A 22396-nucleotide genomic window follows, 5' to 3' on the forward strand; every position below is an offset into this window, starting at 1 on the left:
CCACTTACATGTCTACACCTCCAGAACCGCTCTGAATGTGGGTGCCCCATGCATCCCCTACTTGCCCAGTGTCTACCTCCCATGGTCATAGTCCCTTGAGACACACTTTCCAAGACCTCCTGCTACCAAGAGCTCTACCCGCCCCCCGCCCTGCCCCCAGCCACAGAGGGCACAGACTGAGCACAGATGGAACAGGTAAGTTTTATTTGGACTTTTAACTTGTTCAGAGAGCACAGGGGGCCCCACCTCCCCTCTCCAGGCCCCCTTCCCCATTTCCCCTCCCTGGGGATGCTCAGGGTACAAAGACATGTCCTTGGCCCCTTCCCCGCCTGACACACCCCTTCACTCCCCTGCTCTATGGAGGGGAGGGGTGCAGGGAGGTGGGGCCTGGAAGAGTTGGATAAGAGCGGGACATGCGCTGTCGGTAGCGGCCACTGCTCCCCGCCCGGAGCTGAGACCTGGGAGAGGCGCGCAGTGGAGCGGGGTGGATTCATTGTGGGGTGGCAGGCTTTCGCCGTAGAAGGCTCCCCATCTCAGCCCTGGGGACCCCCTGGCCTCCTGCTTACCAGTCCTTCTGAGGGTACAACTCTGAGGTAGATTTCACAGAGGAAATGTAGGTGGGTGGGTGGAGTGTGGGAAGGGGTTAGCTCTTTTGAAGTTGATCTCCACAGCACCCTGGGCCCGTTCTCAGGTTCTGGCCTGGGAGGCAGGGGCTGGTGACACCCACCCAGCTAACAGAGGCTGAGTCACACAAGGGCTCCAGGGCACCTGTGGTGTCAGAGGCTCCAGTGGAGGGTTGAGGGGGCATCTGCCTTCACAATCTGTGCCTCAGTGCAGGGGCGTCAGGAGGGCATGGGTCTGGGAGGCTAGCAGACAGTTCCCTGGCCATAGGGGCATGGTGTAGGGCCTTGGCCCTCAGAGAAGACTCTTTATGCTAGATCTTCCCAGTCCTCCTGGATCCTCCTTCTCCTCTCCACCCCTCCCTATTCCCTAGAGTGGGCAGAACAGGGAAAGGAGGACAGGGCTGGCCTGTAGGGAATGGCAAGAAACAAGATATCTCCCTCCCCCAATGGGAGCCCATGCCATGAGCCCTAGGCTGGCCACAGGATGGAGGAACTGGGGTCAGTGCTCAGAGCAGGCTCTGAGACCCCAAAGACAGCCTGTGGATGCTCCCCAGACAGAGCCCCATCTGAAAAAGATGGACATTTGGGGAGGGGTGCAGGAGCTCCTGGAGTTCTCTAACACCTTCCCCCCACCCCAGGCCCAAGCACTAGACACCTTCTTGGATCCAACCCTGTTTAAGAACAGAAAGGCAGAAGGAGAGGCCTGGGAGAGGTATGCCATCCCCATCCCAGCCCAAGTCCCCACCTCCCAAGCAGAAACCAGGAGCATGGGGGAAGCCTCGACTGACCTCCCAGGAAGAGCCAGAGCTGAGTGGTGCCTGGACCAGGGAAGACGGCACGCACGTTGACTCGGTAGCAAGTGGAGGTATCTGGGGGTCGCAAGGGGCAGGGACCCCCCACGAAATTCATGCAGCATTCAAAGTGAGTGTTTGGGGGTGACAGGAGAGGACAGAGAAACAGCCAGTGGGTGTGGGTGGTGCCCTAGATCTTGCTGTTCTCCAGGTGGGAGTCAATGTGTTTGATGAGGGCATCATCCGGGTACCCGACAGGGAAACCCAGCTGGCAGAGGGGACAGCTGCGGATGTCGGAGCCCACCGTCTCCATCAGCAACTGTGGGGAGAGAAGGAAGTCACTTATGGTCCCCAGCCCCCACTCATGGTACCCACATCCCAGCCTGCCCTGTCCCAGGACCCAGGGCAGGGAGGGCTGTGGCATGCAGGAGGGGTTCAGCCACCCTTTCTTCAGCACCGTCCTCCCCCACACCAGCTCAGTGTCCACGCACTTGCCCAGGGACAGGGTCCCCAGGAGGCAGGTATGAGAGAGTCACTGCTCAGCTTGCCAGGGCATCTGTGGTAAGGAGGGAAACCAAGACCCAGACATGCCCCCAGAGTGACTAAGACACAGCTCCCGGATAACTCAAAGCAATGGACAATCCTAAACAAGGTACAACCCCAAAATAATTTTCTGTCTGGCTTTGGAGTATATTTTGGTCTTTCCAGGTTGCAATGGGTGGCTTTGACATTCAGGGAACTCATTATTTCAGTGAAACGATTGAGCCCTGAGATAGGCTTCTGTCTTTCAGGACTGACAGAAAAGGGCAAGCGCTCTGAGGCCTGAAGGAGGGAGCTGGATAAACAGGCCTGTTCGTGTGTTGGCTGGTGGCCTGCTATGGTCAGTAGCCACCATCACCATAGCCAATATAATAGCAAATGCTTGAGCCAGGCACTGTGCTGACTGCTTTAGGCTCACTGCCTGCTTCTTAAGAACCCTATAAGATAATCAGATACTATAATCATTTTTTTTTTTTTTTTTTTTTTGAGACGGAGTCTTGCTCTGTCGCCCAGGCTGGAGTGCAGTGGCCGGATCTCAGCTCACTGCAAGCTCCGCCTCCCGGGTTCACGCCATTCTCCTGCCTCAGCCTCCCGAGTAGCTGGGACTACAGGCGCCCGCCACCTCGCCCGGCTAGTTTTTTGTATTTTTTAGTAGAGACGGGGTTTCACCGTGTTAGCCAGGATGGTCTCGATCTTCTGACCTCGTGATCCACCCGTCTCGGCCTCCCAAAGTGCTGGGATTACAGGCTTGAGCCACCGCGCCCGGCCGATACTATAATCATTATCCCCATTTTGCAGATGAGAATATTGAGGATCAGAAAGGATAAGTAACTTGCACAAGGTCCCACAGCTATTAAGTGCTGGTGTTCGGAATCAAAGGCAGAACTGTCACTCACTCCAAAGACCATATCCTCATCCAAGGAAATGAACGAAATCTTAATGGGGCAGGCCCCAATTTCTGGTGACAGATGACCTCGGGAAAAGGAGGTGAAGGGACCTAGACTGTGGCCCGGGGTTCAAGGAGGGTGAATAGTTTGTGCGCTGACACCCGAAAGGGGCAGGGCCCCCAACGGAGCGTGAAGCTCTGGGGTCTCAATCTCAAGGCCCGGTCCAAGGTGGGCGGAACGCGGGCGCCCCACTCACGTTGATGGACGGCCAGGACTGCGCGTGCTCGGCGTGGGCGTAGGCGGTGGCGGCTGGCGACTCGGGGATGGGGAAGCCCGCGCAGAAGGAGGCGCAGCGGATAGTGCCCACCTCCGGGCTGGGCGGGCTGGTGGGCACAGCCCACTCGTCCTCCTCCGACGGCTGCTTCTCGAAGCGCAGCCGGATGCCCTCGAAGGCGCGCCGTGGGCTGAGGGGCCTGCCGGGGCCGTAGAGCTCGCTGCCGTAGGCCCGGGGCTTGGGAAGCGTGGCCGCCTCGGCCTGCAGCCAGGGCGGGGAGGCGCCCATGTAGGCCGCGCCCTCCGCCAGCTCTGAGTAGCTGCGGCGGCCCTGGAAGCCGGCCTTCACGTGGTGGCTGGGCGGCTTGGCGTAGGCGCGCTCGGCCAGCGTCCTCTCGCCCGGCGGGGGCGGCGGCGGCGGCCGGGGCTGCGGGGCCGGGCAGCTGGGGGGCACCGGGGAACGGCGCTGCGGGCTGGGGGACTGGCACGGCGGCGGCACCGGCGAGCGGCGCTGCGGGACGGGCGACGGGCAGGAGGGCGAGGCCGGAGAGCGGCGCTGCTGCGGCGAGGGGCACGGGGGCACGGGAGAGCGGCGCTGGGGGACGGGGGACTGGCACGGGGGGCAAGGGGGAGCCGCTCGGGCAGGCGGGGAGGGGGAGGGGCACTGGGGGGCCGGCGAGTGGCGCTGTGACAGTGGCGAGTGCCTCTGGCCTGGAAAAGAAACCGGGACGGGGTCGGGGGACAAAAGTGCAGAGAGAAGACCTCAGAACTGGAGCGCCAGGGGCTTGCCCGGACCCATGCCCACCAACTCCAGGCCACAGGAAAGGAAATAAAGGGTGGTTCCCAGAACCAAGATGGTTGCCATGGCTACCGGCTCCTTCCCGGGTCCCGCCGCAGCCTCCCCTGCCCTGCCCCATCTCACCGCCACTCCGGGCCTGCTCCTGCAACAGAGTCCTCAAGATTTTCCCCTGTAGGGAACTCAACTCCCGAAGCCGGCCCAGCTCCTCTGTCAGCTCCGTGTAGGCCAGCGCCAAATTCACCCTGAAGTCAGAGGGCAGTGGGGAAGACAAGAAGGGCAGTGAGTCTACCGTCCCAGCTGTGGAGGAAGAACTGGCTCTGCCCCAGCATCTCGCCCCACCATGCTCCCTCCCACCCGCAGGGTGCTCCTACCCCAACTGCAGAAATCCTCCCTACCTTTAAGGTCCAGCTCAAAAGCCACCTCTTCCAGGGAGCATGCTGAGACCCATTCCCTGGGCTAGGGCAGTGGTTCCCAGCCTAAGTGCAGGGACAGGGAGCAGAGAGATTCCAAATCCCTGAATCCCTGCGTGCATCAGGCACTGTCCGTGGCCTGAACACAGCTCATACAGGTATGTGTGAATGTTTTTCTAATCTGTGCAAAAGCTGTGATGATGAATTGAAGCATGGATTCATTAAAAAGCTGTACTGAATTTATAGTAGCTTCTGTCACTGTGAATTTTCTCAAGCAGTGCATACTAAAAGTGTTGTAAGTATAATCTGTGTACTGGGAGTGGGATCCATAAAGAGTCCTCACCTTTGAAAAGGTTGGGGACCCTGCTGCATAGAATAGCTCGTTCCATAAGTGAAGATGGTTTCCTGGCTGGTGGAGGTGCTAACTGATAAACTTAACCACAAGCCAACCCAATTCCATGTCCACTGCACCTGGCTCCACCTCAAAGCTGCCTCTGGGCTCTTTTCAGCCTTGCCCCTCCCAGGACCTCCTTGCTGTACAACTCCACCAAGGCCTTAACACTGAGATCTTTGTGAACAGTTGCTGTACACTGCACACTTGCAGGGAGTGCCAGTCACACCGGGCACTTCTCAAAGGCTGCCTTGTTCTAGAACTTTATGGGGAGTTCCTTGATGGTGAGGATTATGTCATTGTATTTATATTCCCAGCACCTTGTCCAGGGCGTGGAAACCAGCAGATGTTCAGTAAGTGGATAAGGCATTTGAGCCTCTCCCTCCATTTTTCTTTCTCCCTCCCTTTCTTCCTCCCTGCTTCCTGTTCAGGCATCTTGGGCACCCACCCTCATGGAGCTGGAACAGACTTGGCAAGGAACCTCACCCACTTCCTTTTCCCCTCCTTTCTAGGTCATTTGCAACCCAGAACCATGGAAGGTCATCACTCCACTGCTCTCTGCCTTCTCCCCCTGTGGCCTGCGCGGTCCCAGGAGCCCTCCCTGACCTTATGGGAGGCTCTGCCATGCCCTTGGGCCCTGCCTTCATCACTGTTCTGAGTGTGGACAGAGCTTTGAATCTCCCTGAAGGCAGAGATTTGGGTTTCTTTGGCTCTCCCCACCTCCAACTCCAGAAGGGACTCAGGAACTTAGTGGAAGCTGGAGCTGGGAGAAAATACCAGGTGTCACTCCACACAGATCTCCTCCCAGGGGAGGTCTTGTCCCAGGACAGAGAGGTCAAGGGGGCCCAAGTTCTAAAGCCTGGAGGGCCCTATCCCCATCCCATAGTGATGGACATGTGGATGGGAGAGTGTGAAGACAGGTGTGAGGCCAGGCTGATGAATGAGGAAAGGGGTGAATGAGCATAGGGGTGTGTGTGTATGTGTGTGTGTGTGTGTGTGTGTGTGTGTGTGTGTCTAACCCTAAAGGAGAGGAGGGGAAGTCGTGAGGTTAGGGCTTCAGAGGGCAGGAAAAGAGAAGTGGAGAGGGCAGATGACTAGGCTCCCTGCTCCGCTCACTGGCTCTCTCTTACTAATCCTGGGGCCGAAACTGCCCCTCCCACAAGACTATTTTTAACCCATTTGGGCCAAAGCCAAATTACTGCAAATGGGCCAGGTCTCTGGGAGACAGCCTTCTTCTTAGGGAGGGAGAGTCCTTGCCACCCATCTGATGGTGAGCAGGGCTGGGCAGGCAGAGAGTCCTAGAAGCTGCTGCTGAGACCCTGCGGCCTCCATCCCATCACATCTCAGCCCTTGTTTTTGTTAAATGTGTCCTGTGCCCCCTCACCCTCAGCTCATGGGTCTGTGGGAAGAAACGGTGTCTCCTCGATCAGACTGGGAGGTCCAGGTATGTCCCACATCAAATTGGGGACTCCCTAAGGGAAGGCTCCCCCTCCAGACCGAGGACATCTGTGGGCAGGAGCTCTGTGTCCCCCATCAGACTGGGGGCTTTCGGAGGGCAGGATCATGCTATCTCCTTGACAGCAGGGGCAGGAGAGGGCTCTGGGCAGGGCACAGACAGTGTGTGGTCCTCTATCCACACAGCCAAAGCTTCTCTCCCCATCCACTTTCACTGCTGTATCTCAGGCGACAGATACAGGTCGTTGTCTTCACACCCCTCCTCAGAAATCTCACCTGCCACACTCAGTTCCCAGGCCCCTGTCACTCCCCTGCTTACCTCCCTCCCCTTGTCAGGAGCTACTCCAGTTTCTACCACCCAGCCCCTGGCATCCTTCTCACAGTGAAACAGACAGGGTGGCCAAAAATGGAAGGAAGAAGCCCCTGGCCCAGAATGCCCAGCCCCTCTCCCAGCTCTGCCCCCTGGGGCCTGAGGCAGGGGGGTTCTGTCCACTCAGAACTTCAGGCAACCCTCACAAAGACTGCTAAGTCCCATGCAAGGTGATTGACCTGACCTCCTCCTGATGCCCCATGGCCTTTTGGGACCTCCCCCTTCATTGAGTGTCTCTCTCCATCTCAAGATGCACAGGCCTGGGCCGCTGAAGATGCTAACGACCTGAATGACTCACTGAAAACACTGCCAATTCAGTGGAAAAAAAAATCTCAACTTCACAACACAACCAAGAGTTGCACACGTGCACCGAAATACACATTCCATTTCCTGGCTTCCCGGCCCACACCTGAGCGCTTTTTCACCATCATGACTCTTTGGGAAGAATGGGTCAGGTAAATGGCAGCAGATGGCTGCATTTGGATGCTGCTTTATTGCTTACGTCATAGGAAAAAGTTCTGAGTCTTTCAGAACCTAGGAGGCACCCAGAGAGAAAAGAATCAGATGATCTGTATGAGTGCTCACCCCAGGCCAGGCACTCTGCTGAAAACTTTATTCATCTCCACAACAACCCTACGACATTGCGACTGTTACCTTCATTTTAGGGATGAGAAAACTGAGGCTTACAGAGGTTAAGTTACTTGACCAAAATCACAAAGCCTACTAGTAATGGAGTTGCTAGGATGGGAGCTCTGTCCCCTAGACTCCAAAGTCCAGGCTACTGACCATTATGCTATACTGTCCCCCAAAGAATCGGGAAGGAGGGGAGAGGAAAGGCAAGGCAGCAGCAGAAGGGAAAGACAAAGAGGAGGTGGGGGCTGGGGACATTGGCAGTGGCCTGGAAGCCCTGAGAATCACCACCCCTTCCTTGGGGGTGATAGGCACATGTGGAAATGGAAGATCAGAGCAATTAAGAGGCTGGCTCAAGGTCACAGAGTGGCAGTGGCACACAGCAGATTCAAACGCAGGTTCTTGGCACCTCAAGCTGGCAACTTCGGAGGTGCCAGAGAGCAAATGGCAGAGCTGGCATGAAGGAGGGCCCCCTGGGCTGCGAATATTCCATCCTTCACATCCTTTCATTCAGTCTTTCCACGAATAATTCACGGATCTCACACACTTTTCCAGAAACGATAATCATCATTGTACTGTTAAAGCAACTGAGATCAGTAAGGTCTGTGACCTAAGCGACCTCCTCTGTAAAAGGCCTCTTTCTGCCCAAACCAGCTGCAAGACACTTGAGATCTTGCATACTCCGTGCTGCCCTGGAGCCAGGTGAGGATGCCTCAGGGTCAGAATTCAGGTTAGTGCGGTGTCACGGTGTCACGGCATTAGAGCTGGGGACGGCCTTGAGGACAGGATTAAAGGAGCCAGCGTCAGACTAGGATTGGGGTTGATGTAGCATGTGGCCAAAATTATGGACAGAGTTGAGGGTCAGGATCAGGAATAGGGTTAGAGTCAGGGATGGGAGCAGTAAAAGGGTTAGGATTAGGGTTAGGTTTAGAGCTGTTCATCTGGTCAGCATCATCGTCTGATACAGAATTGGGAGGAAAACAGAAATCCAACCTTCCTGGGCCCTTCCATCCTTGCTTGAAGCTGCCCCCCGCTGCCCCAGCCACCTCACCCCTGTGGGTGAATTTAGGGACCAAACTTTCCACCACCCACAGGCACACCCAGCATCAGTCTTCCCGCCCGACCCTCGGGGAGGGGACCACAGGCACCGGGCCGTGGAGCGGACTTGAGGTTGCGGGCCGGTGGGGAGGAGGAAGTTGCTTTGCAACAACCCAGTGCTCCACCACTTCCTTTCGGGTGCCTTGAGCCCCTTCACTCTCCTCGACCAGCTATGACTGGTGGGGTCCCCAAAGCCTGGCTCTTCGTGGCAGCCCCTGCCACCAATCCACCAGAGCTCCCGGGTCTAGAAAGCCGTCCCAGATGCAGCTGATTTGGAGCAGCTCAGGGCTAGGCCTGGAAACCAGAGTTCCCACATAGGCGGGGTGCCCAGAGATCCCAGTTGGCCTAGGACTGTCCCGGTTCACACTAGTTGCCCCAGCATAATTATTAAGAGTGCCCCCTTTCAGTTTCAAAAGTGATCCAGTCTGGTCAACAAATCACACAGTCGTCCCTCATATAAGGGCCTTCTACCTGAAGAAGAACCTGAACCAGAAACACGCCACCGAGGCGCCATCACCCCATCTGCTCAGGACCCACTTGGCATCTGCACTGAACTTCTTACTGAACTTCTCAGATTACTTCACTTCTCTGCACCTCAGTTTGCTCATCCGTAAAAGGGGGATGATACCTACATCGCGTTTGTGAGAATGAAATGAGATTTTGTAGGTAAATTGCTCACACAGTGTCTGGCATGGACAAAAAAAGTTCAGGGGAGTGCCTAGGAGACAAGTGGAGAAAGGGGGATACTTGCTTTGAGACTTTTCTTGGAGACACCAGCCTAGTGGCTTCAGTTTAAGGAGGGAAGATGGGCGTTTCCCATCGAGGAAGAGGGCGCGGGCACGAGCTGCCCCCGACCCTGCTGGCAGGCAAAGCACCAAGGACTAGGGCTGAAAGCCCACACATCCCTCAGACTCGCCTAGAGCCCTTCACCAGGCTCTGGGAGCCCCCGAGGCTGCAAGTGCTCAGGGGTTAACTCCGGTGAGTGCAGCGCGGGTGCCCTGGCCGAAGGAGACTTGAAAGAAAGGAAGTAGGGAGGGTGAGAAGCGTGAAGGGGGAGGCCCTGGGCCTGCTGGTTCTGGGGCATGAGGCTACGCTCAGGGTATGCGGGGGTCTCCGACTTCCGTCCTGACCCACCCCACGCTGCCCTTGACCTCCGTGCAGAGTTTCCATCCTCTCTCTCGAGTTCACACTTCTTCCCACCACTAACCGCAGCCCACGCAGAGGCTTGTGGGTGGAGAGAGGGGTGGGGGGGAGGTGGTGCGGAAAAGGGCCCGGGCTGCAGCGCTGAGCCCCCAGCGTTGGGAAGAAAGAAAGGCCTACAGTTTTTTCCTCATCGCCTATACTGAGTCCCCATCTTCTCCTAGATGGACCCTGCACAGATGAGCCCACCCTTACTGGGTCCTCATTCCCCTCACAGACCCCCTGTCCCCTCAGAGCCCTTATCCCCCTCAAGGAGTCCCCTCCTAATTTCCCCTCCCCCTCAGCATGGCCACAGCCTCCAAAAGGCCCCACTCTGGAACCCCAGGCTGGGGAGCTGGGCCCAGAGAGAAAGGGGCTGTGGGTGCTGCACCTCCCACCTGGGCTGCGACCCCCCCAAGGGGTCTTCACCTCCCTGTGTATCCTCAGGAGTAGGGTGGGCTCTGCTCCCACTGCCTCCCTCATCACTGCCTTTGGCCTCTGCGTGACCCCCAGTGGCTGTTCCTCTGGGGCAATTTGTCTCCCTGGGCTCTGTCCCCAGGAGCTGGGCTAACCAAACCATGGGTTTCCCAGGGGGTCAGACCTGGAGGGGAGTAGTCTGGCTCAGTCTGATATGGGTGTCTGTTTGCATGGGAACGTTAACGGCCAAAACTTGTGGGCCAGGGGCTGGGAAGAAAGGGGCTGGGAAACCCTAGGGCTGGGGCTAGGACCCAGGGAAGGGAATCAATAGAGATGGGGATGAGGACTCCCGCAATAAAACTGGCTGCCCTGGAGGTGTCTAGACCAAGACAGGGGGGCATACATACATACATACAGAATTCACCATACAGAAGACTCCCGCCTAAGAGTGGGCTGAACTCAGGAATTGTGTGTCCCCCTCCTCAGCCTTCACATCCTGGTCCTCCTCACCCCAATCACAGCACCAACCTGGGTCATCCAGCCTCGACACTCACTCCACTCCCGGAAAAGCCTACTTGTAAAATTCCGACCAGCCTGGAAAGTCAGGTGGAAACAGAAGGAAGAGGGGCGCTAGTGGGGGAAGAAATGCTGAAAGCAAGTGACTGAGGCTTCCTTGGGTGGGAGGACAGGGGAGGGAGCACTCGGGAAGCAGCCTATTACCAAAAGGAGCTGAGTTTATAAGAAAATAAAACTACCGGGGGAGTGAGGACTTCCTCTGAGAATTAACGCTTGCCAAACTAGGGCTGTCCAGAGATGCTCGCTCGGCCTGAAAGGAAGCGTGTGGCTGGGCAGCAGGGCCTGGCTGGCTCCAGATGCAGAGATCTGGGAGGCTGGAGGCAGAGCGGAATCAGAGGGAAGGAGGGGAGGAGCCAGGAGGTGGCCTCTGGTAAGCCTGTGGGGCCAGTCCCCAAGCAGAGCCCAGCTCCCTCCAGCCAAAGGGCCTGAGAAGGGCAGGCGCCTTGGGAGAGAGAGAGGGAAGGGGCTGCTCTTGTTAGAATGGGCAGCGTGGATGGTACGGCCTCCTAGTCCCTTATGGGGTGGGCTTCCTTTCACTCATAAAATACAACCTTGGCCCCTGGGAGCTACTGCCCCTTCTCTGCCTCTACCCACCACCTCTCCTATCTCCCAGCATTGACTGGCCCCTGAGCCTGTGGAATCCAGAGAGGTAGAGTCCAAGTCAGTAAAGAAAGGTCCCTGGGATTCAAAGCCTGAAAAGCCAGACTCCAGCCCCACCAAAATGTCCTCCCTTGGAGTTCTACCAATTCAGGGAGATTCACTGCTGGTTTGATAAGAGGGGACTGGGTTCAGTGACCCACAAAGGGCCCTACAGCATGACTTCTGGGACAAGCTAGGATTGGAGAATGTGTGTGTGTGTGTGTGTGTGTGTGTGTGTGTGTGTATGTGTGTTCCAGGTCTGGGCACATGGGCTACGATGGGCCCCAAGCCCCAGCCACAAGCTAGGGTGGACCCTCTCCACAAAGGCCTAGCCGAGGGGTCCCACCCACCAGTCCCACAAACTGCGTTCTCACCACCTCCCCAGCTATCACAGCTCCACCCAAGCCCTCACCCTAAGGTGGGGAGGTAGGCGAGGGGTATCCCCAGTTGGCCAGAGGCTGGGAGGAAGATGAGGAAGAAGCCTGCTGGGCAGGAGACCTCTGGAGCCCCGGAGCTGGGTATGCTGTGCGTTGGGGGGTTGGTTCCTGCCCCTCTCTGGGCCTCAGTCTTCTCCTCCAATTAGAGTAGGGAGTCTGTGCCACACAGCTCATCTTAGGGGAGAGGACTTAGGCGGAAAGAGGTTTGAGCTCTGTTTCTCAGAAAGTGGGAGAGGGTGAGTTCAGTGCGGATGTGGAAGGCACCAGGTTCCACTCTTGCCGGGTGGCTGCTCACTCCTCCCTTGCTGCCCAGTGTCCCCCTGGAGGCCCCAACACTGGGTCCCTCACCAACACAGCTCCCTTGCCACTCTCTGCTGCCCCCTTCTTGGTAGGATTCCAAGGGAGCACCTCAGCAGAGCAGATTCTAACTCCCCACCCCACGGCTGTGTGGACCCAAGGGAGCCTCTCCTGTCTCTAAGCGTCGGGCTTCTCTCTCCTGAGATCAGCAGACACGGCCTAACAAATCCCGAGAAACACCACCTCCCTCCTCCTCACTACGGAGGGCAGGGTGAACCCAACTCACTGGGCCTTGTCACTGCAATAGAAAATAGGGCCCTACGGAGGCCCAAAAGCTCAGCAGGGGACGTTACGCTGGACACAGCGACAAAGCAGCCGAGTGTCACTTAGCCCCAGCATCTCCAGAAGATACAGGCTTGGGCCCCAGAGGAAAGCAAAGGGAATGTCCCAGATCCCACTCAAGAACCACACCTCCCGGGAGTCGAGACCAGCCTGACCAACATGGAGAAACCCCATTTTCTACTAAAAATAAAATGAAAAAAATTAGTGGGGCGTGGTGGTGTATGCCTGTAATCCCAGCTACTCGGGAGGCTGAGGCAGGAGAGTTGCTTGAACCCGGGAAGCAGAGGTTGCGGCAAGCCAAGATCACACCACTGCACTCCAGCTTGGGCAACAAGAGCGAAACTCTGTCTCCAAAAAAAAAAAAAAAAGAACCCCACCTCCTTCCTATGAAGGATGCACACAGAGCAACAGCAGCCCAGACACTACATCCCTGAGGGCTGGGTGGGGAGGTCTCCCAAACATTACGGAGGGACAAAAGGCAAACCTAGGGGACCCAGGGTTACCAATGTGACTTACTGATCGTCCCCAACTCTTTTCACCCATGCCATGTCCCGCTCCGACTGGTTGGAGGCCAGATCCTAAGGAAGAAGATGGAGAGGTCAGAGCCCAAGCTCACCCCTGCCAGGGCCCTTCTCTACCGTTCCCTGGGCCAGTCTGCACACAGTGGGAAAGGTCCAGCCCTGGACCTCCAGAAGCTATTCCAGGTCCCTGCATTTACCTGGGCCCGGGTCTCCTGCAGCTGCTTCAGCTCCCCCTGCAGCCGCTCACACTCTGCCTGAAGCTGCTCCTCCCGGAGCTGAGCCCCCCGGGCCTCTCCCTGCGCTGCCTCCAAAGCCTCTTCTAGCCGCCGCCGCTCCAGGTCACTCACACTGGGTGTGGGGCCCGGCCAGCCTGCTGTCGGTGGACAGGACAACGTCAGGTGGGCTCAGCTGCCTCCTCCAGCTCCCAGAGCCACACAGAGTGAAACAGGGGAGGACGCAGCATGGAGGATTCAAGAGAGAAGCCAGGACAGCTAGCCAAGGAGGGATGACTGCGACAAGGGCAGCGAGGAAAGATGGGCTGAGCCGCATTTCTAATCTTCCTGGAGGCCAGGAAAAAAATAAGATGGGCTCTTGAAGGCTTTACTGGCCAGACTCAAGTCTAGAGCTTCTGCAGGGGCCTCTCCTAGTCACAGCCAGAGAAGGGGCAGGGGGACTCTGGGTGGGGGCGCCCTCTGCTGGCAGGCGCAGGAATTGCAACGAGGTGGTCAGGAATGCCCGAGTTAGAAGGGGAGAAATTAGGGTAACAGTGCTGTGAGGTGAGGGGACAGCAGGTAAGGGAGGATGGGGTGATTATGGAGAAATAGATTATATTACAAATGGGATGGTAAGTAAGCGGGAGGTGTCTAGGAATGCTGAAATGGGGGTTGGGGACTAGGAGGTGAGTAAGTTGGGGTCACTGAGATCTCACCATGACTCAAGCCAGATCCCCCTCTCAGTGCCAGGTAGTGCAGGTCCAAATCAGCGCAGGGCGGCGCGGGGGCTGGCGGCGGGCTCAGGTTAGAGAAGGCTGCATCCCGGAGGCCTTGCTGTTGCCGCAGCTGCTGCTCCAAACCACAGATCTGGCGCAGGTGCGTCTCCACCAGGGCCCTCTGGAGAGAGAGACAGAGGTGAGGGTCTGTACAGGCCCAGGACTTCCCCATGTCTGGAGAGTCATCACCCCAAACTACAGCAGAGGCCCCAAATCACATGTCCCAAGCCCACTCTCCAAGTGGCCGTGAGTGCGAAGTCTCGTCTCAGCCACCTCAATGCAGCTGTTGAGGGCTGTTGCCCCTGGCTAGGTCAAGTTAATGCCCCTGCTCTGTCATTAACACACAGGGACACTTAAAAGAACACTCAGCCCCCCTGTTTGGAGGCCAATCCCCCTCAGGAGCATCAGAACTTCCATTTGCATACGTGACAAGAGCTTCCGGGCTTCACACACCTGTTCCATAAAATGCGGATAACAGTCCCATACTCATCTCTTAGGGTTGTTTTGAGATTTAAAATGAGCTAGTGTATGCCAGGTGAAAAGAACAGTGCCTGGCACACCCTGAGTGCCACATAAATATCTGTGATTATGAAGGCAAAGCATCTATATATGAATGCCCCATCACCCTCACTACAGCCTGGTGAGGGTGTTAATATTTGCCCCACTTTTCAGAGGAGGGATAGAGGCTAAGTGACTTAACTGAGGTCATGGCTTGGGGTTGGCTGAGACCATGTCTCCTGATTTTTTTTTTTTTTTTTGGAGACAGGGTCTGGCTCTGTCACCCCAGCTGGAGTGCAGTGGCTCGATCTTGGCTCACCAAAGCTTCCACCTCCTGGGCTAAAGTGATTCTCCCACCTCAGCTCCCTGAGCAGCTGGGACCACAAGGGTGCACCACCACGCCTGGCTAACTTCTTTTTTGTATTTTTTTGTAGAGATAGGGTTTTGCTATGTTGCCCAGGCTGGTCTCAAACTCCCTGACCTCTCAAAGTGCTGGGATTAGAGCCATGAGCCACCATGCCTGGCCTGTCTCTTGATTTTGACCTGCTCATCAGCACAGCCACACCCTGACTCAGAAGCACACCCAAGCACAGGCCCATTCTAGCAGTCACACACTCCTGGTCACCTCTGCTCTCACCCTCACAGCCTCCCGGGGCAGTGCTCATGGGCACAGGGTCACTCCAGCGTGATAGCCAGGCATACACACAGAAACAGAGATTCTCACAGGGCCACTGCATGGCCAGGATGCACACAGTCACTGCAACATGGATAGCACACGCAGTCTCCCTCACAAGGGCAAACGGGCGGGCACTCACAGATATACATGAACACAAGCAGGGCACATACAAGTGGTGTGTGACACATGGGATTGCACACTGTCACAGGCTGGAATCCTCACACACAGAACTAAATGCACACATGCACACACACAACCAGCACAATCCAACGCGACATCCTCAAGCACCCCTGGCTCCCCAGGCCTCACCATCTCCCCAAGCTCCGTCTCCAAGTCGCTCTTCTCCACGCAGAGTTTCTCATAGGCCTGGATCATCTCTCCAAGCTGTTCTTCCTGCTCCTTGTTCTTCTGTAACTGGATGAGGCCCAGAGGGCCCCACCACAGGGTCAGTCCCACACTGGACTTGGGGCTGGGAAGCTCACTGCACCTCCCCACCCCCACTCCCAGCACCCTACAGAGGTGTAGGAGCAGCTGCAGCTGGTCTTAGGGAGGACCTGGACATCTCTAATCAAAGGGGCAGAGGCCAGATCCTGGGGGGTGTGGAGGGAAGGGTATCAGAAACAGACTGGAGCAAGATGCTCAGGGGGTGCGCCCAGCCTGGGAGGCTCACCTCGTGCTGGAACTGGTTGAGCCGTTGCTGCAGGCTGACCTTCTCCACCTCCAGCAGGGAGCCATCCTTGATTTCATACAGAGAAAAGCCATGCTCCTCTCCAAAGTCACTGATCAGTGGGTACTGCGGGTGGGGTAGGGCTTCAGGAGAGTAGGTTCCCGGGTGCCCAGCCCAGGCCTCAGCCTGGCTGTGCCCCCAACCCCACAACCTGCCTCAGACCCTTGACCCTCCTTCTCCTTGGCTAGTGGGATCCCAATTCCCATGGGCCTGCAGCCATCTCCCACCCACCAGATCTGTTTTAGATCCCAGATCCAGCCCTTCCGAAGCCGACAGGAGACAGTCGGCATCCAGAAGAGCCACGTCTCTCATGGGAGACCCTCAAGTTCCCAAGAGTCTGCACAGTGACCCCTCTTTTGAATCCCTGGTATCTGCCAGATTCCCAGTACCCCTCCCCACCCCACACACACTGTCAGGCGCGCCCTCCTCTCCAAGGTCTGACCTTGATCTCGTAGACTTTGAGGCGGCGTCGGAGGGTGGCGTTCTCCCTCTCCAGGCCCCCCAGCCTTTCCTTGATGTCTCCGTAAGCCGTGATGAGGGCAAAGTGGGAGGCAGAGCACATGTCGTCCCCAAGCGAGGGGTCTCCGGGACCGTCTAGCCACACTTCACTGGGCCCCAGGGCCTCCTGCCTCAGTATGCTGATGTCGTCCTCGAACATGGACTCCATGGCGAGGGCCGGGCCACGGCCCACACAGGGCCTCCTGGGAGAGCAGGAGCAACCGTGGACAGGGCCGTCTGTCTAGGGTTTGTCCCTGGTACCCCTCTCCCTGGCTCTGCACGCCCTGGGGCCGGCTGAAATGCAACTCAAAAGCTTCCTGCCCCAAGCTCAGCGGGGACTCCCATGGCCCCTTCCCAGACTCCTCAGCCCCATCCTCGCTGCCGCCTTGGGGAAAACGGACTGGAACCAGGTGAGGACCCCGCTGCCAGGGTGTTGACAAGTAGGGACAAGTAAACCAGGCCGGCAGCAGGGACAGGCTCCTGCCAGAACCCGGGGAGACCTGTGGATGGGAGAGGGCTGCCTTTCCAGCCGGGCCTGGCCCAGTCCTTAGCGCTTCTCCACCCCAGGCCTTACTTCCCCAAATACCTCGCCGCAAAGCTCCTTAGCCTGGGCCTCTGGCACCCCAGCTCCTCCCCAAAGAAGGCCCAGAGCTGCGCGAGGGTCGGCCCCTCCACAGTCAGCACGCCCTCGGCTGCACCCCCGCCCAACTTCCCCACTTCCTCCCGCAGGATCCCAGAGTTCAGGAAAAGGAAGCGCCTCCCCCGGGCGCACCGGGGTTGTGGCAGCCGTCCAGGACCCCTTGGCCCCTGACCTGGGACCCACAGGAAGTCCTTGGCTGAGTGTCACGGGGCGCAAACTGGGGAAGGGGGCCCAGGTGGAGGGGGACGCGAACGAATTCCCAAGGCCGTCTCAGGGTGCCTGCGCGCCGGGAAATGGGGAACCCTACGAGGGGGCAGGAATGACTCAGGCTCCCGAAAGCAGGAGTAGGCAGTGAGGGGGTGCGTGTGTACTTCTCGCGGGCCTGGTTATGAATGTGTGTCTGGGGTTGGCGTGTGGGGAGAGTGTGCGTCTGTGAATGAGTGTAGGTGTGTCAGTCAATGAGTGCCTTCAGGGTCTCAGGGGCGTCGGGATGGAGTGGGGCAGCGGTCGGGAGGCTGGTGTGTGTGCACGCGTGCGTGAGCGCGTGGGCAGGGTGGCACGTTGGGGCCGCGTGTCACGTGAGACGCGAGGGGACTGTCCGAGGTGTGTGCGCGCGCTGAAGCGTGTGTGCGCCCCGGAGAGGGGGCTCGGCGGGGAGCTGTGAGTTCAGACAGCGGGGCCCCCAGATCTGGCTGCAGGAGCTTGGGATGCAAAGGGCTCCGGCGCAAGCTCCAATTCAATCCCCCGCCATCCCCCGCCACCCACAGGCCCATCTAAGTGCCAGGGAAACGCGAGTGACTGGGTCTGAGTAAGGAGTGTGTGCGCGCGTTTGTAAGGCCGGCCCCACCTTTAACCCTCTCCTTCCCACGCCATCCCCTCCCCCCAGCTCCGCGCGCCAGCGCTCACACCCCCAGACCCCTGCCCGCCCCGCTGCGCCCACACCCCTAGCGGGGCTCTGTCCCCGAGGCCGCCCCACAAATGCCTCTTTCCTCCGCATTCCTCTCTGGGCCCAGCGCCCGGATGAGCGCAATGGAAGGGGGCTGGGGAAGGGGTGCGTGCCTCGGTCGGCCCGGGCCCCTCCTGCGGCTCCTTTAAGAGCCGCCCTTTAAACCCCTTTCGCTCGGCCGACAGAAATTGTCGCCCCTCCCCTCTCGGGGACCGAGACCACTCAGCCCCCTTCCCCACAGCCGGCCGGGCCCGGGGCCCCCGGACACCCTCTCGGGGCCGGGGAAGGGGCTCCGGGGGTGGAGCGGCCTGAGAAGCGGCGGCGGAGGGGGACGCGAGGGGATGCGGCCGGCCGACGCCGGACCCTTTCCCTCCCAGCCATCCCGTGCGGCTGCCAGCCGCTCTCCCGCCGCCTCCTCCTGCCCACCCCGCGACCCCCGAGGCCCGACCCGGGCGCCGCTCCCCTCCCCCCGCCCTCGCCCCAGCCGGGGACTCACAGCTGCTGCCGGTTCCTGCTTGTAATCGCAGCTTACCCCCTCCGCCTGCTCCCTCCCCAAACGGGCACCAGTGCCCCCACCCCCCTGGCACCGCGCTCTGCTCCTCGCCCTGTCGCCGCCGCCGGGTCTCTCCCCACCCCCCACCCCTCCCCCCAACCCCCTCCCTCCCGCCCGCCCCGCTCCTCCTCCGCCGCCGCCGCCGCCGCCTCCGCCTCCTCCCCGGCTGCTCCGGGTTTCTCCAGCTGGGAAGGCGCCCTGGACCCCGCCGCTGCCACCACCACGTGGTGACGGGCGGCGGCCCCCACGGTGCGGCCCCTCCTGGCAGCGCGCCCGGAGCCCACCGGCTCCCTGTGGCGCCCGCAGCCCGCGCTGGCGCCCCCTCCCCGACGCCTCCCGGCGCAGTGTGGCGTGGTGGCGTGTGTTGGGGGCGTCTGCGGTCAGTGCAGGGGCCGGGCTGGTGCTTTGGTTGTTTTGGTTGTTTAGTTATGGGCTGTATATTTGGGGAGGAAACGGGGCTGTTTATTTGGATTTTTTTTTATTTTTATTTTTTTATCTTTGCGCTTTTGAGAAGGAAATCATTAGACCTACTCTTCGTTGTTCCTGGAAAAAGGGGCATTGCTGCGATAAATACATTGAACATAGGGTACAGAGAGATTAGAGTCAAAGCTGTCACTTCTTTGGAAGTGAGAGTGAACTAAGGAGGTCAAAGGTTCATTCATGAAGAAGGACAGCCATCCCGCTTCCCACACACCACTCCCCGGCCACCCTCAAGTACCCACAGGTCAGGGAAATGAAGAAACAACAGATTTCACCCTGTCCACAAAGATTATTTGAGCACCTGCCAAACTCCCGGGCAAGAGAAACAAGTTTTTTGCTACTTTCCTGCTGTGTGACCTTGGGCAAGTTACCTTAACCTTTCTAAGCTGGAGCTCATGCCCCACCTAAGCACTCTCATGGAGGAAGAATGGAAATCAGAACTAAATACAGCAGCCTGCGAATGCTCAGGAAGTGTTAACGAGTCATTTTGAGTATTGTCTGGTGGATTAAACAATGTGGACAGAGGCATGGTCAGCCTAGCTGCAGGTAGGGAATGATCAGGGGAATGTGGAGGACTCTGGCTAAAGAGCATCCTCTGTGGACAGGGAGGCAAAGCCCGGAAGCAGGGGATAAGCTGGGCGGGGGCTTTTGGCAGATTCAGGCTTTAACTGTGAAGACTGCTGGGAACCTGAGCCTACCTTTTTGGATCCTGAGGTGGTGTGGGGGGTGGGAATCTCCCAGGGGAAGGATGGAAGGAAAAGGCTTCTTGCTCTCTCTGAGCTTTGAAAAGCAGCAGTTGCCATCTTTCCTCACTGCTGGGAGAAAATTGGACTGAGAGGTGAGCTTCTACCAGGAGAGCCAGCCAGAGCTCTAGACTTGTTCTCTTCATAGAAGGGGGGATTCTCAGTGGCTTCGTTCCTCCTCCTCCTGCTGGGTTCCCTTTCAGTCTTTCCTGCCAGCACCAGCTCCCTTTTGTAGTCCAGAACAGGAAGGCAGGTCAGCCACTTGTTCTCTGAGGCACTAGCTTTCTCTGAGCCATGTGGGATGACCCCTCTACCCTTTAGATATGAAGGCAAACCAGTGGGGACATCTGTCACCCCACTAATCCCAAGGGCGAGGCAGATATTCCTTTCCCTAACACTCCCCAAGATCTCTTCTGAAGCAAGGGACCAGGCAAAAGATTGGCGGCTAGGCTAGGGGGTGTAGGGTTTTCTCTGGGACCCTCAGTGATCTTGGACTTGGCCACAAACAGGACCCATGAGACCAACTGGCAAGCTCTCCCTCACTGGAAAAGGTAATGGGTCCCAGGACCCTCTAAGCACACACTCTCTGGGATGAGTCGTCAGCCCCTGCTGCTGCTTGGATGCTCAGGGCCTAATTGAGTCACCTGGCGGGGTGCAGCCAAATGGTTCTATCCTTGGTTCTAGGTGATTGGTAGCAAAAGTTCAACAGAGATTAGGCCTGGTTTAGGTGCCCTAAAATCCTCCCCCTCCTCCGGTCTGGACCTGATCTCACTGCATTCTCCATTTCTAGTTCTGCTGCTCATACCAGGCAGTTCTGAGAGCAGGGATTACCATTTTTGTATTCTAACGTGCCCTGAGGGTTGGTACCTGCTCATTGTATATTTATTCCGCAAAGATTTCTTGAACATGTATTATGTGCTGCTGGGTACTGAGAATACAGTGCTGAACATGTCTCTGACAGGTATACGTGTCTCTTGCTCTCGTGGAACTTGCAGTATGGTAGAGAAGTCAGAAAAATAAAAAGACGAGTAAGTAAAACCACTAGAAATTGTGACAAAGGGCCAGGCACAGTGGCTCATGCCTGTAATCCCAGAACTTTGGGGGGCCGAGGCAGGCGGATCACCTGAGGTCAGGGCTTTGAGACCAGCCTGACCAACATGGTGAAACCCGTCTCTACTAAAAATGCAAAAGTTACCCAGGCATGATAGTGGGTCCCTGTAGTCCCAGCTACTTGGGAGGCTGAAGCAGAAGAATTGCTTGAACCCAGGAGGTGGAGGTTGCAGTGAGCTGAGATGACCCCATTGCACTCCAGCCCGGGCAACAAGAGTGAAACTCCGTCTCAAAAAAAAAAAGAAAGAAAGAGATTGTGATAAAGGATAAAAAAGAAACACCAAGGGGCAGCGCTAGAGAAGAATGGGAGGGTGGGATCTGCTTCACAGTATTCAGAGAAGGTCTCTTTGATGAGCTCTTATGGTTTTTTTTTTTGTTTTTGTTTTTTTGTTTTTGTTTTTTTAAAGACAGGGTCTTGCTCTGGCCCCCAGGCTGGAGTGCAGTGGTGCGATTTTGGCTCACTGCAGCTTCACCCTCCTGGGCTCAGGTGATCCTCCCACCTCAGTCTCCAGGCGTGGTGGCTTGCACCTCAGCTGGGACTACAGGCGCATGCCACACGCCCGGCTAATTTTTGTATTTTTTGTAGAGACAAGGTTTCACCATGTTGCCCAGGCTGTTCTTGAACTCCTGGGTTCAAACCATCCACCTGCCTCGGCCTCCCAAAGTGCTGTGATTACAGGCATGAGCCACCGCACCTGGCTAAGCTAAATCTTAAAAGAGTAAGAAAGTATATTCTTTGTTGAATGAGTAAATAAATGAGGCAGTGTGACTTAGGACTAACTACTTCACTTTTCTAGGCCTGTTTCCTCATCTGAGAAAGCTAAACATTGCTCTGAATCCCTTTTAAGAGCCCCTGATATTGGCAGGGCTCATCATGGTGGAGACAATAATAGGGGGTATAGTGAAGGGGATTGGAGCCACGGTGGGAGGAGAGTGGGGAAAATGGTGGACGGTGATCAGGCGTGAGTTGTAAAACATTTCTAAATGGTCTTCACAGGCGTGGTAACAGAAGACCCACCTCCAATCGTTAAGGTAGGAGAGACAGTGCAAAGGCAGGTCCCCAGAGCTGGCCCTGCCAGTGTTTCCTCCTTGGAAACCACCAGGGAGAGACTCTCCCACTCCCATGACTCTTGCTCTGGAGAAAGACTTTGTCTTTCCTGTCCCATTATTGCCTGAAAAGAGTAGGAGGAGGTGACATTAGCAGCCAGTTAAAGAGGCTGAATCAAAATAAAACCCAGATGACTCAAATGGAACCCTGGCGGGCAGGAAAATTGATTAACCCCATGTGACAATGCAGGATCTGGGTGCCACCTTCGCCCTCCAGTTCCAGACCCTAAAAAATGGGCCATTGACCATGCAAGCATCCTAGAACTCCAACTGTAGCTGCAGGTGTTCCATCAGATTGGAGGGTAGGGCAGTGGTAGAAAGACATTCCTTCACCATGTCCCCAAATTCCTGTGGAGGTAATGCAGAGCCTCTAATTGAATTAGTAGGGTTTGGGAGGGAATAGAGTGTTTTGTTTTTGTTTTCTTTTTATTTGAGACGGAGTTTCGCTCTTGTTGCCCAGGCATAACCTCTGCCTCCCGGGTCCAAGTGACTCTCCTGCCTCAGCCTCCCGAGTTGCTGGGATTACAGGCCTGTGCCACCACGCCTGGCTAATTTTGTATTTTTTGTAGAGACGGGGTTTCTCCATGTTGGTCAGGCTGGTCTCGAACTCCCAACCTCAGGTGATCTGCCCGCCTCGGGCTCCCAAAGTGCTGGGATTATACCATGAGCCACCACGCCCAGATTTTTTTTTTTTTTTTATAATTCCGTATGTACTTCATTTTTATCCACAGCCATGTTCTTTTCTGCTGTCTCCC

The 22396-nt window shown here is 57.1% G+C and overlaps 1 protein-coding gene across 10 annotated transcripts; it reads right to left on the minus strand.

The window, feature by feature from the left end:
* Positions 1–187: 187 nt before the first annotated feature.
* TBKBP1 (TBK1 binding protein 1) lies at positions 188–18323 on the minus strand. 10 transcript variants are annotated; one of them, XM_028836412.2, is made up of 10 exons: positions 18145–18323; positions 16007–16265; positions 15508–15630; positions 15147–15251; positions 13604–13784; positions 12873–13048; positions 12671–12732; positions 4037–4155; positions 3098–3825; positions 188–1733 (listed from the first exon to the last, which is right to left on the minus strand). In XM_028836412.2, the coding sequence occupies exons 2-10, from the start codon at positions 16229–16231 to the stop codon at positions 1605–1607; spliced, it is 1848 nt and encodes a 615-aa protein (XP_028692245.1). In that variant the 5' UTR covers positions 16232–16265; positions 18145–18323; the 3' UTR covers positions 188–1604. The 10 variants fall into 10 exon arrangements, with proteins under 10 accessions (XP_028692245.1, XP_014974897.1, XP_077827474.1 ...); XM_015119411.3 differs by having other exon boundaries at positions 12873–13045; positions 18145–18317; XM_077971348.1 differs by having other exon boundaries at positions 18236–18276.
* Between the last annotated feature and the right edge of the window lie 4073 nt (positions 18324–22396).

The sequence above is a fragment of the Macaca mulatta genome, chromosome 16 (genome assembly GCF_049350105.2).
Source record: "Macaca mulatta isolate MMU2019108-1 chromosome 16, T2T-MMU8v2.0, whole genome shotgun sequence".
Classification (NCBI taxonomy): Eukaryota; Metazoa; Chordata; class Mammalia; order Primates; family Cercopithecidae; genus Macaca; species Macaca mulatta.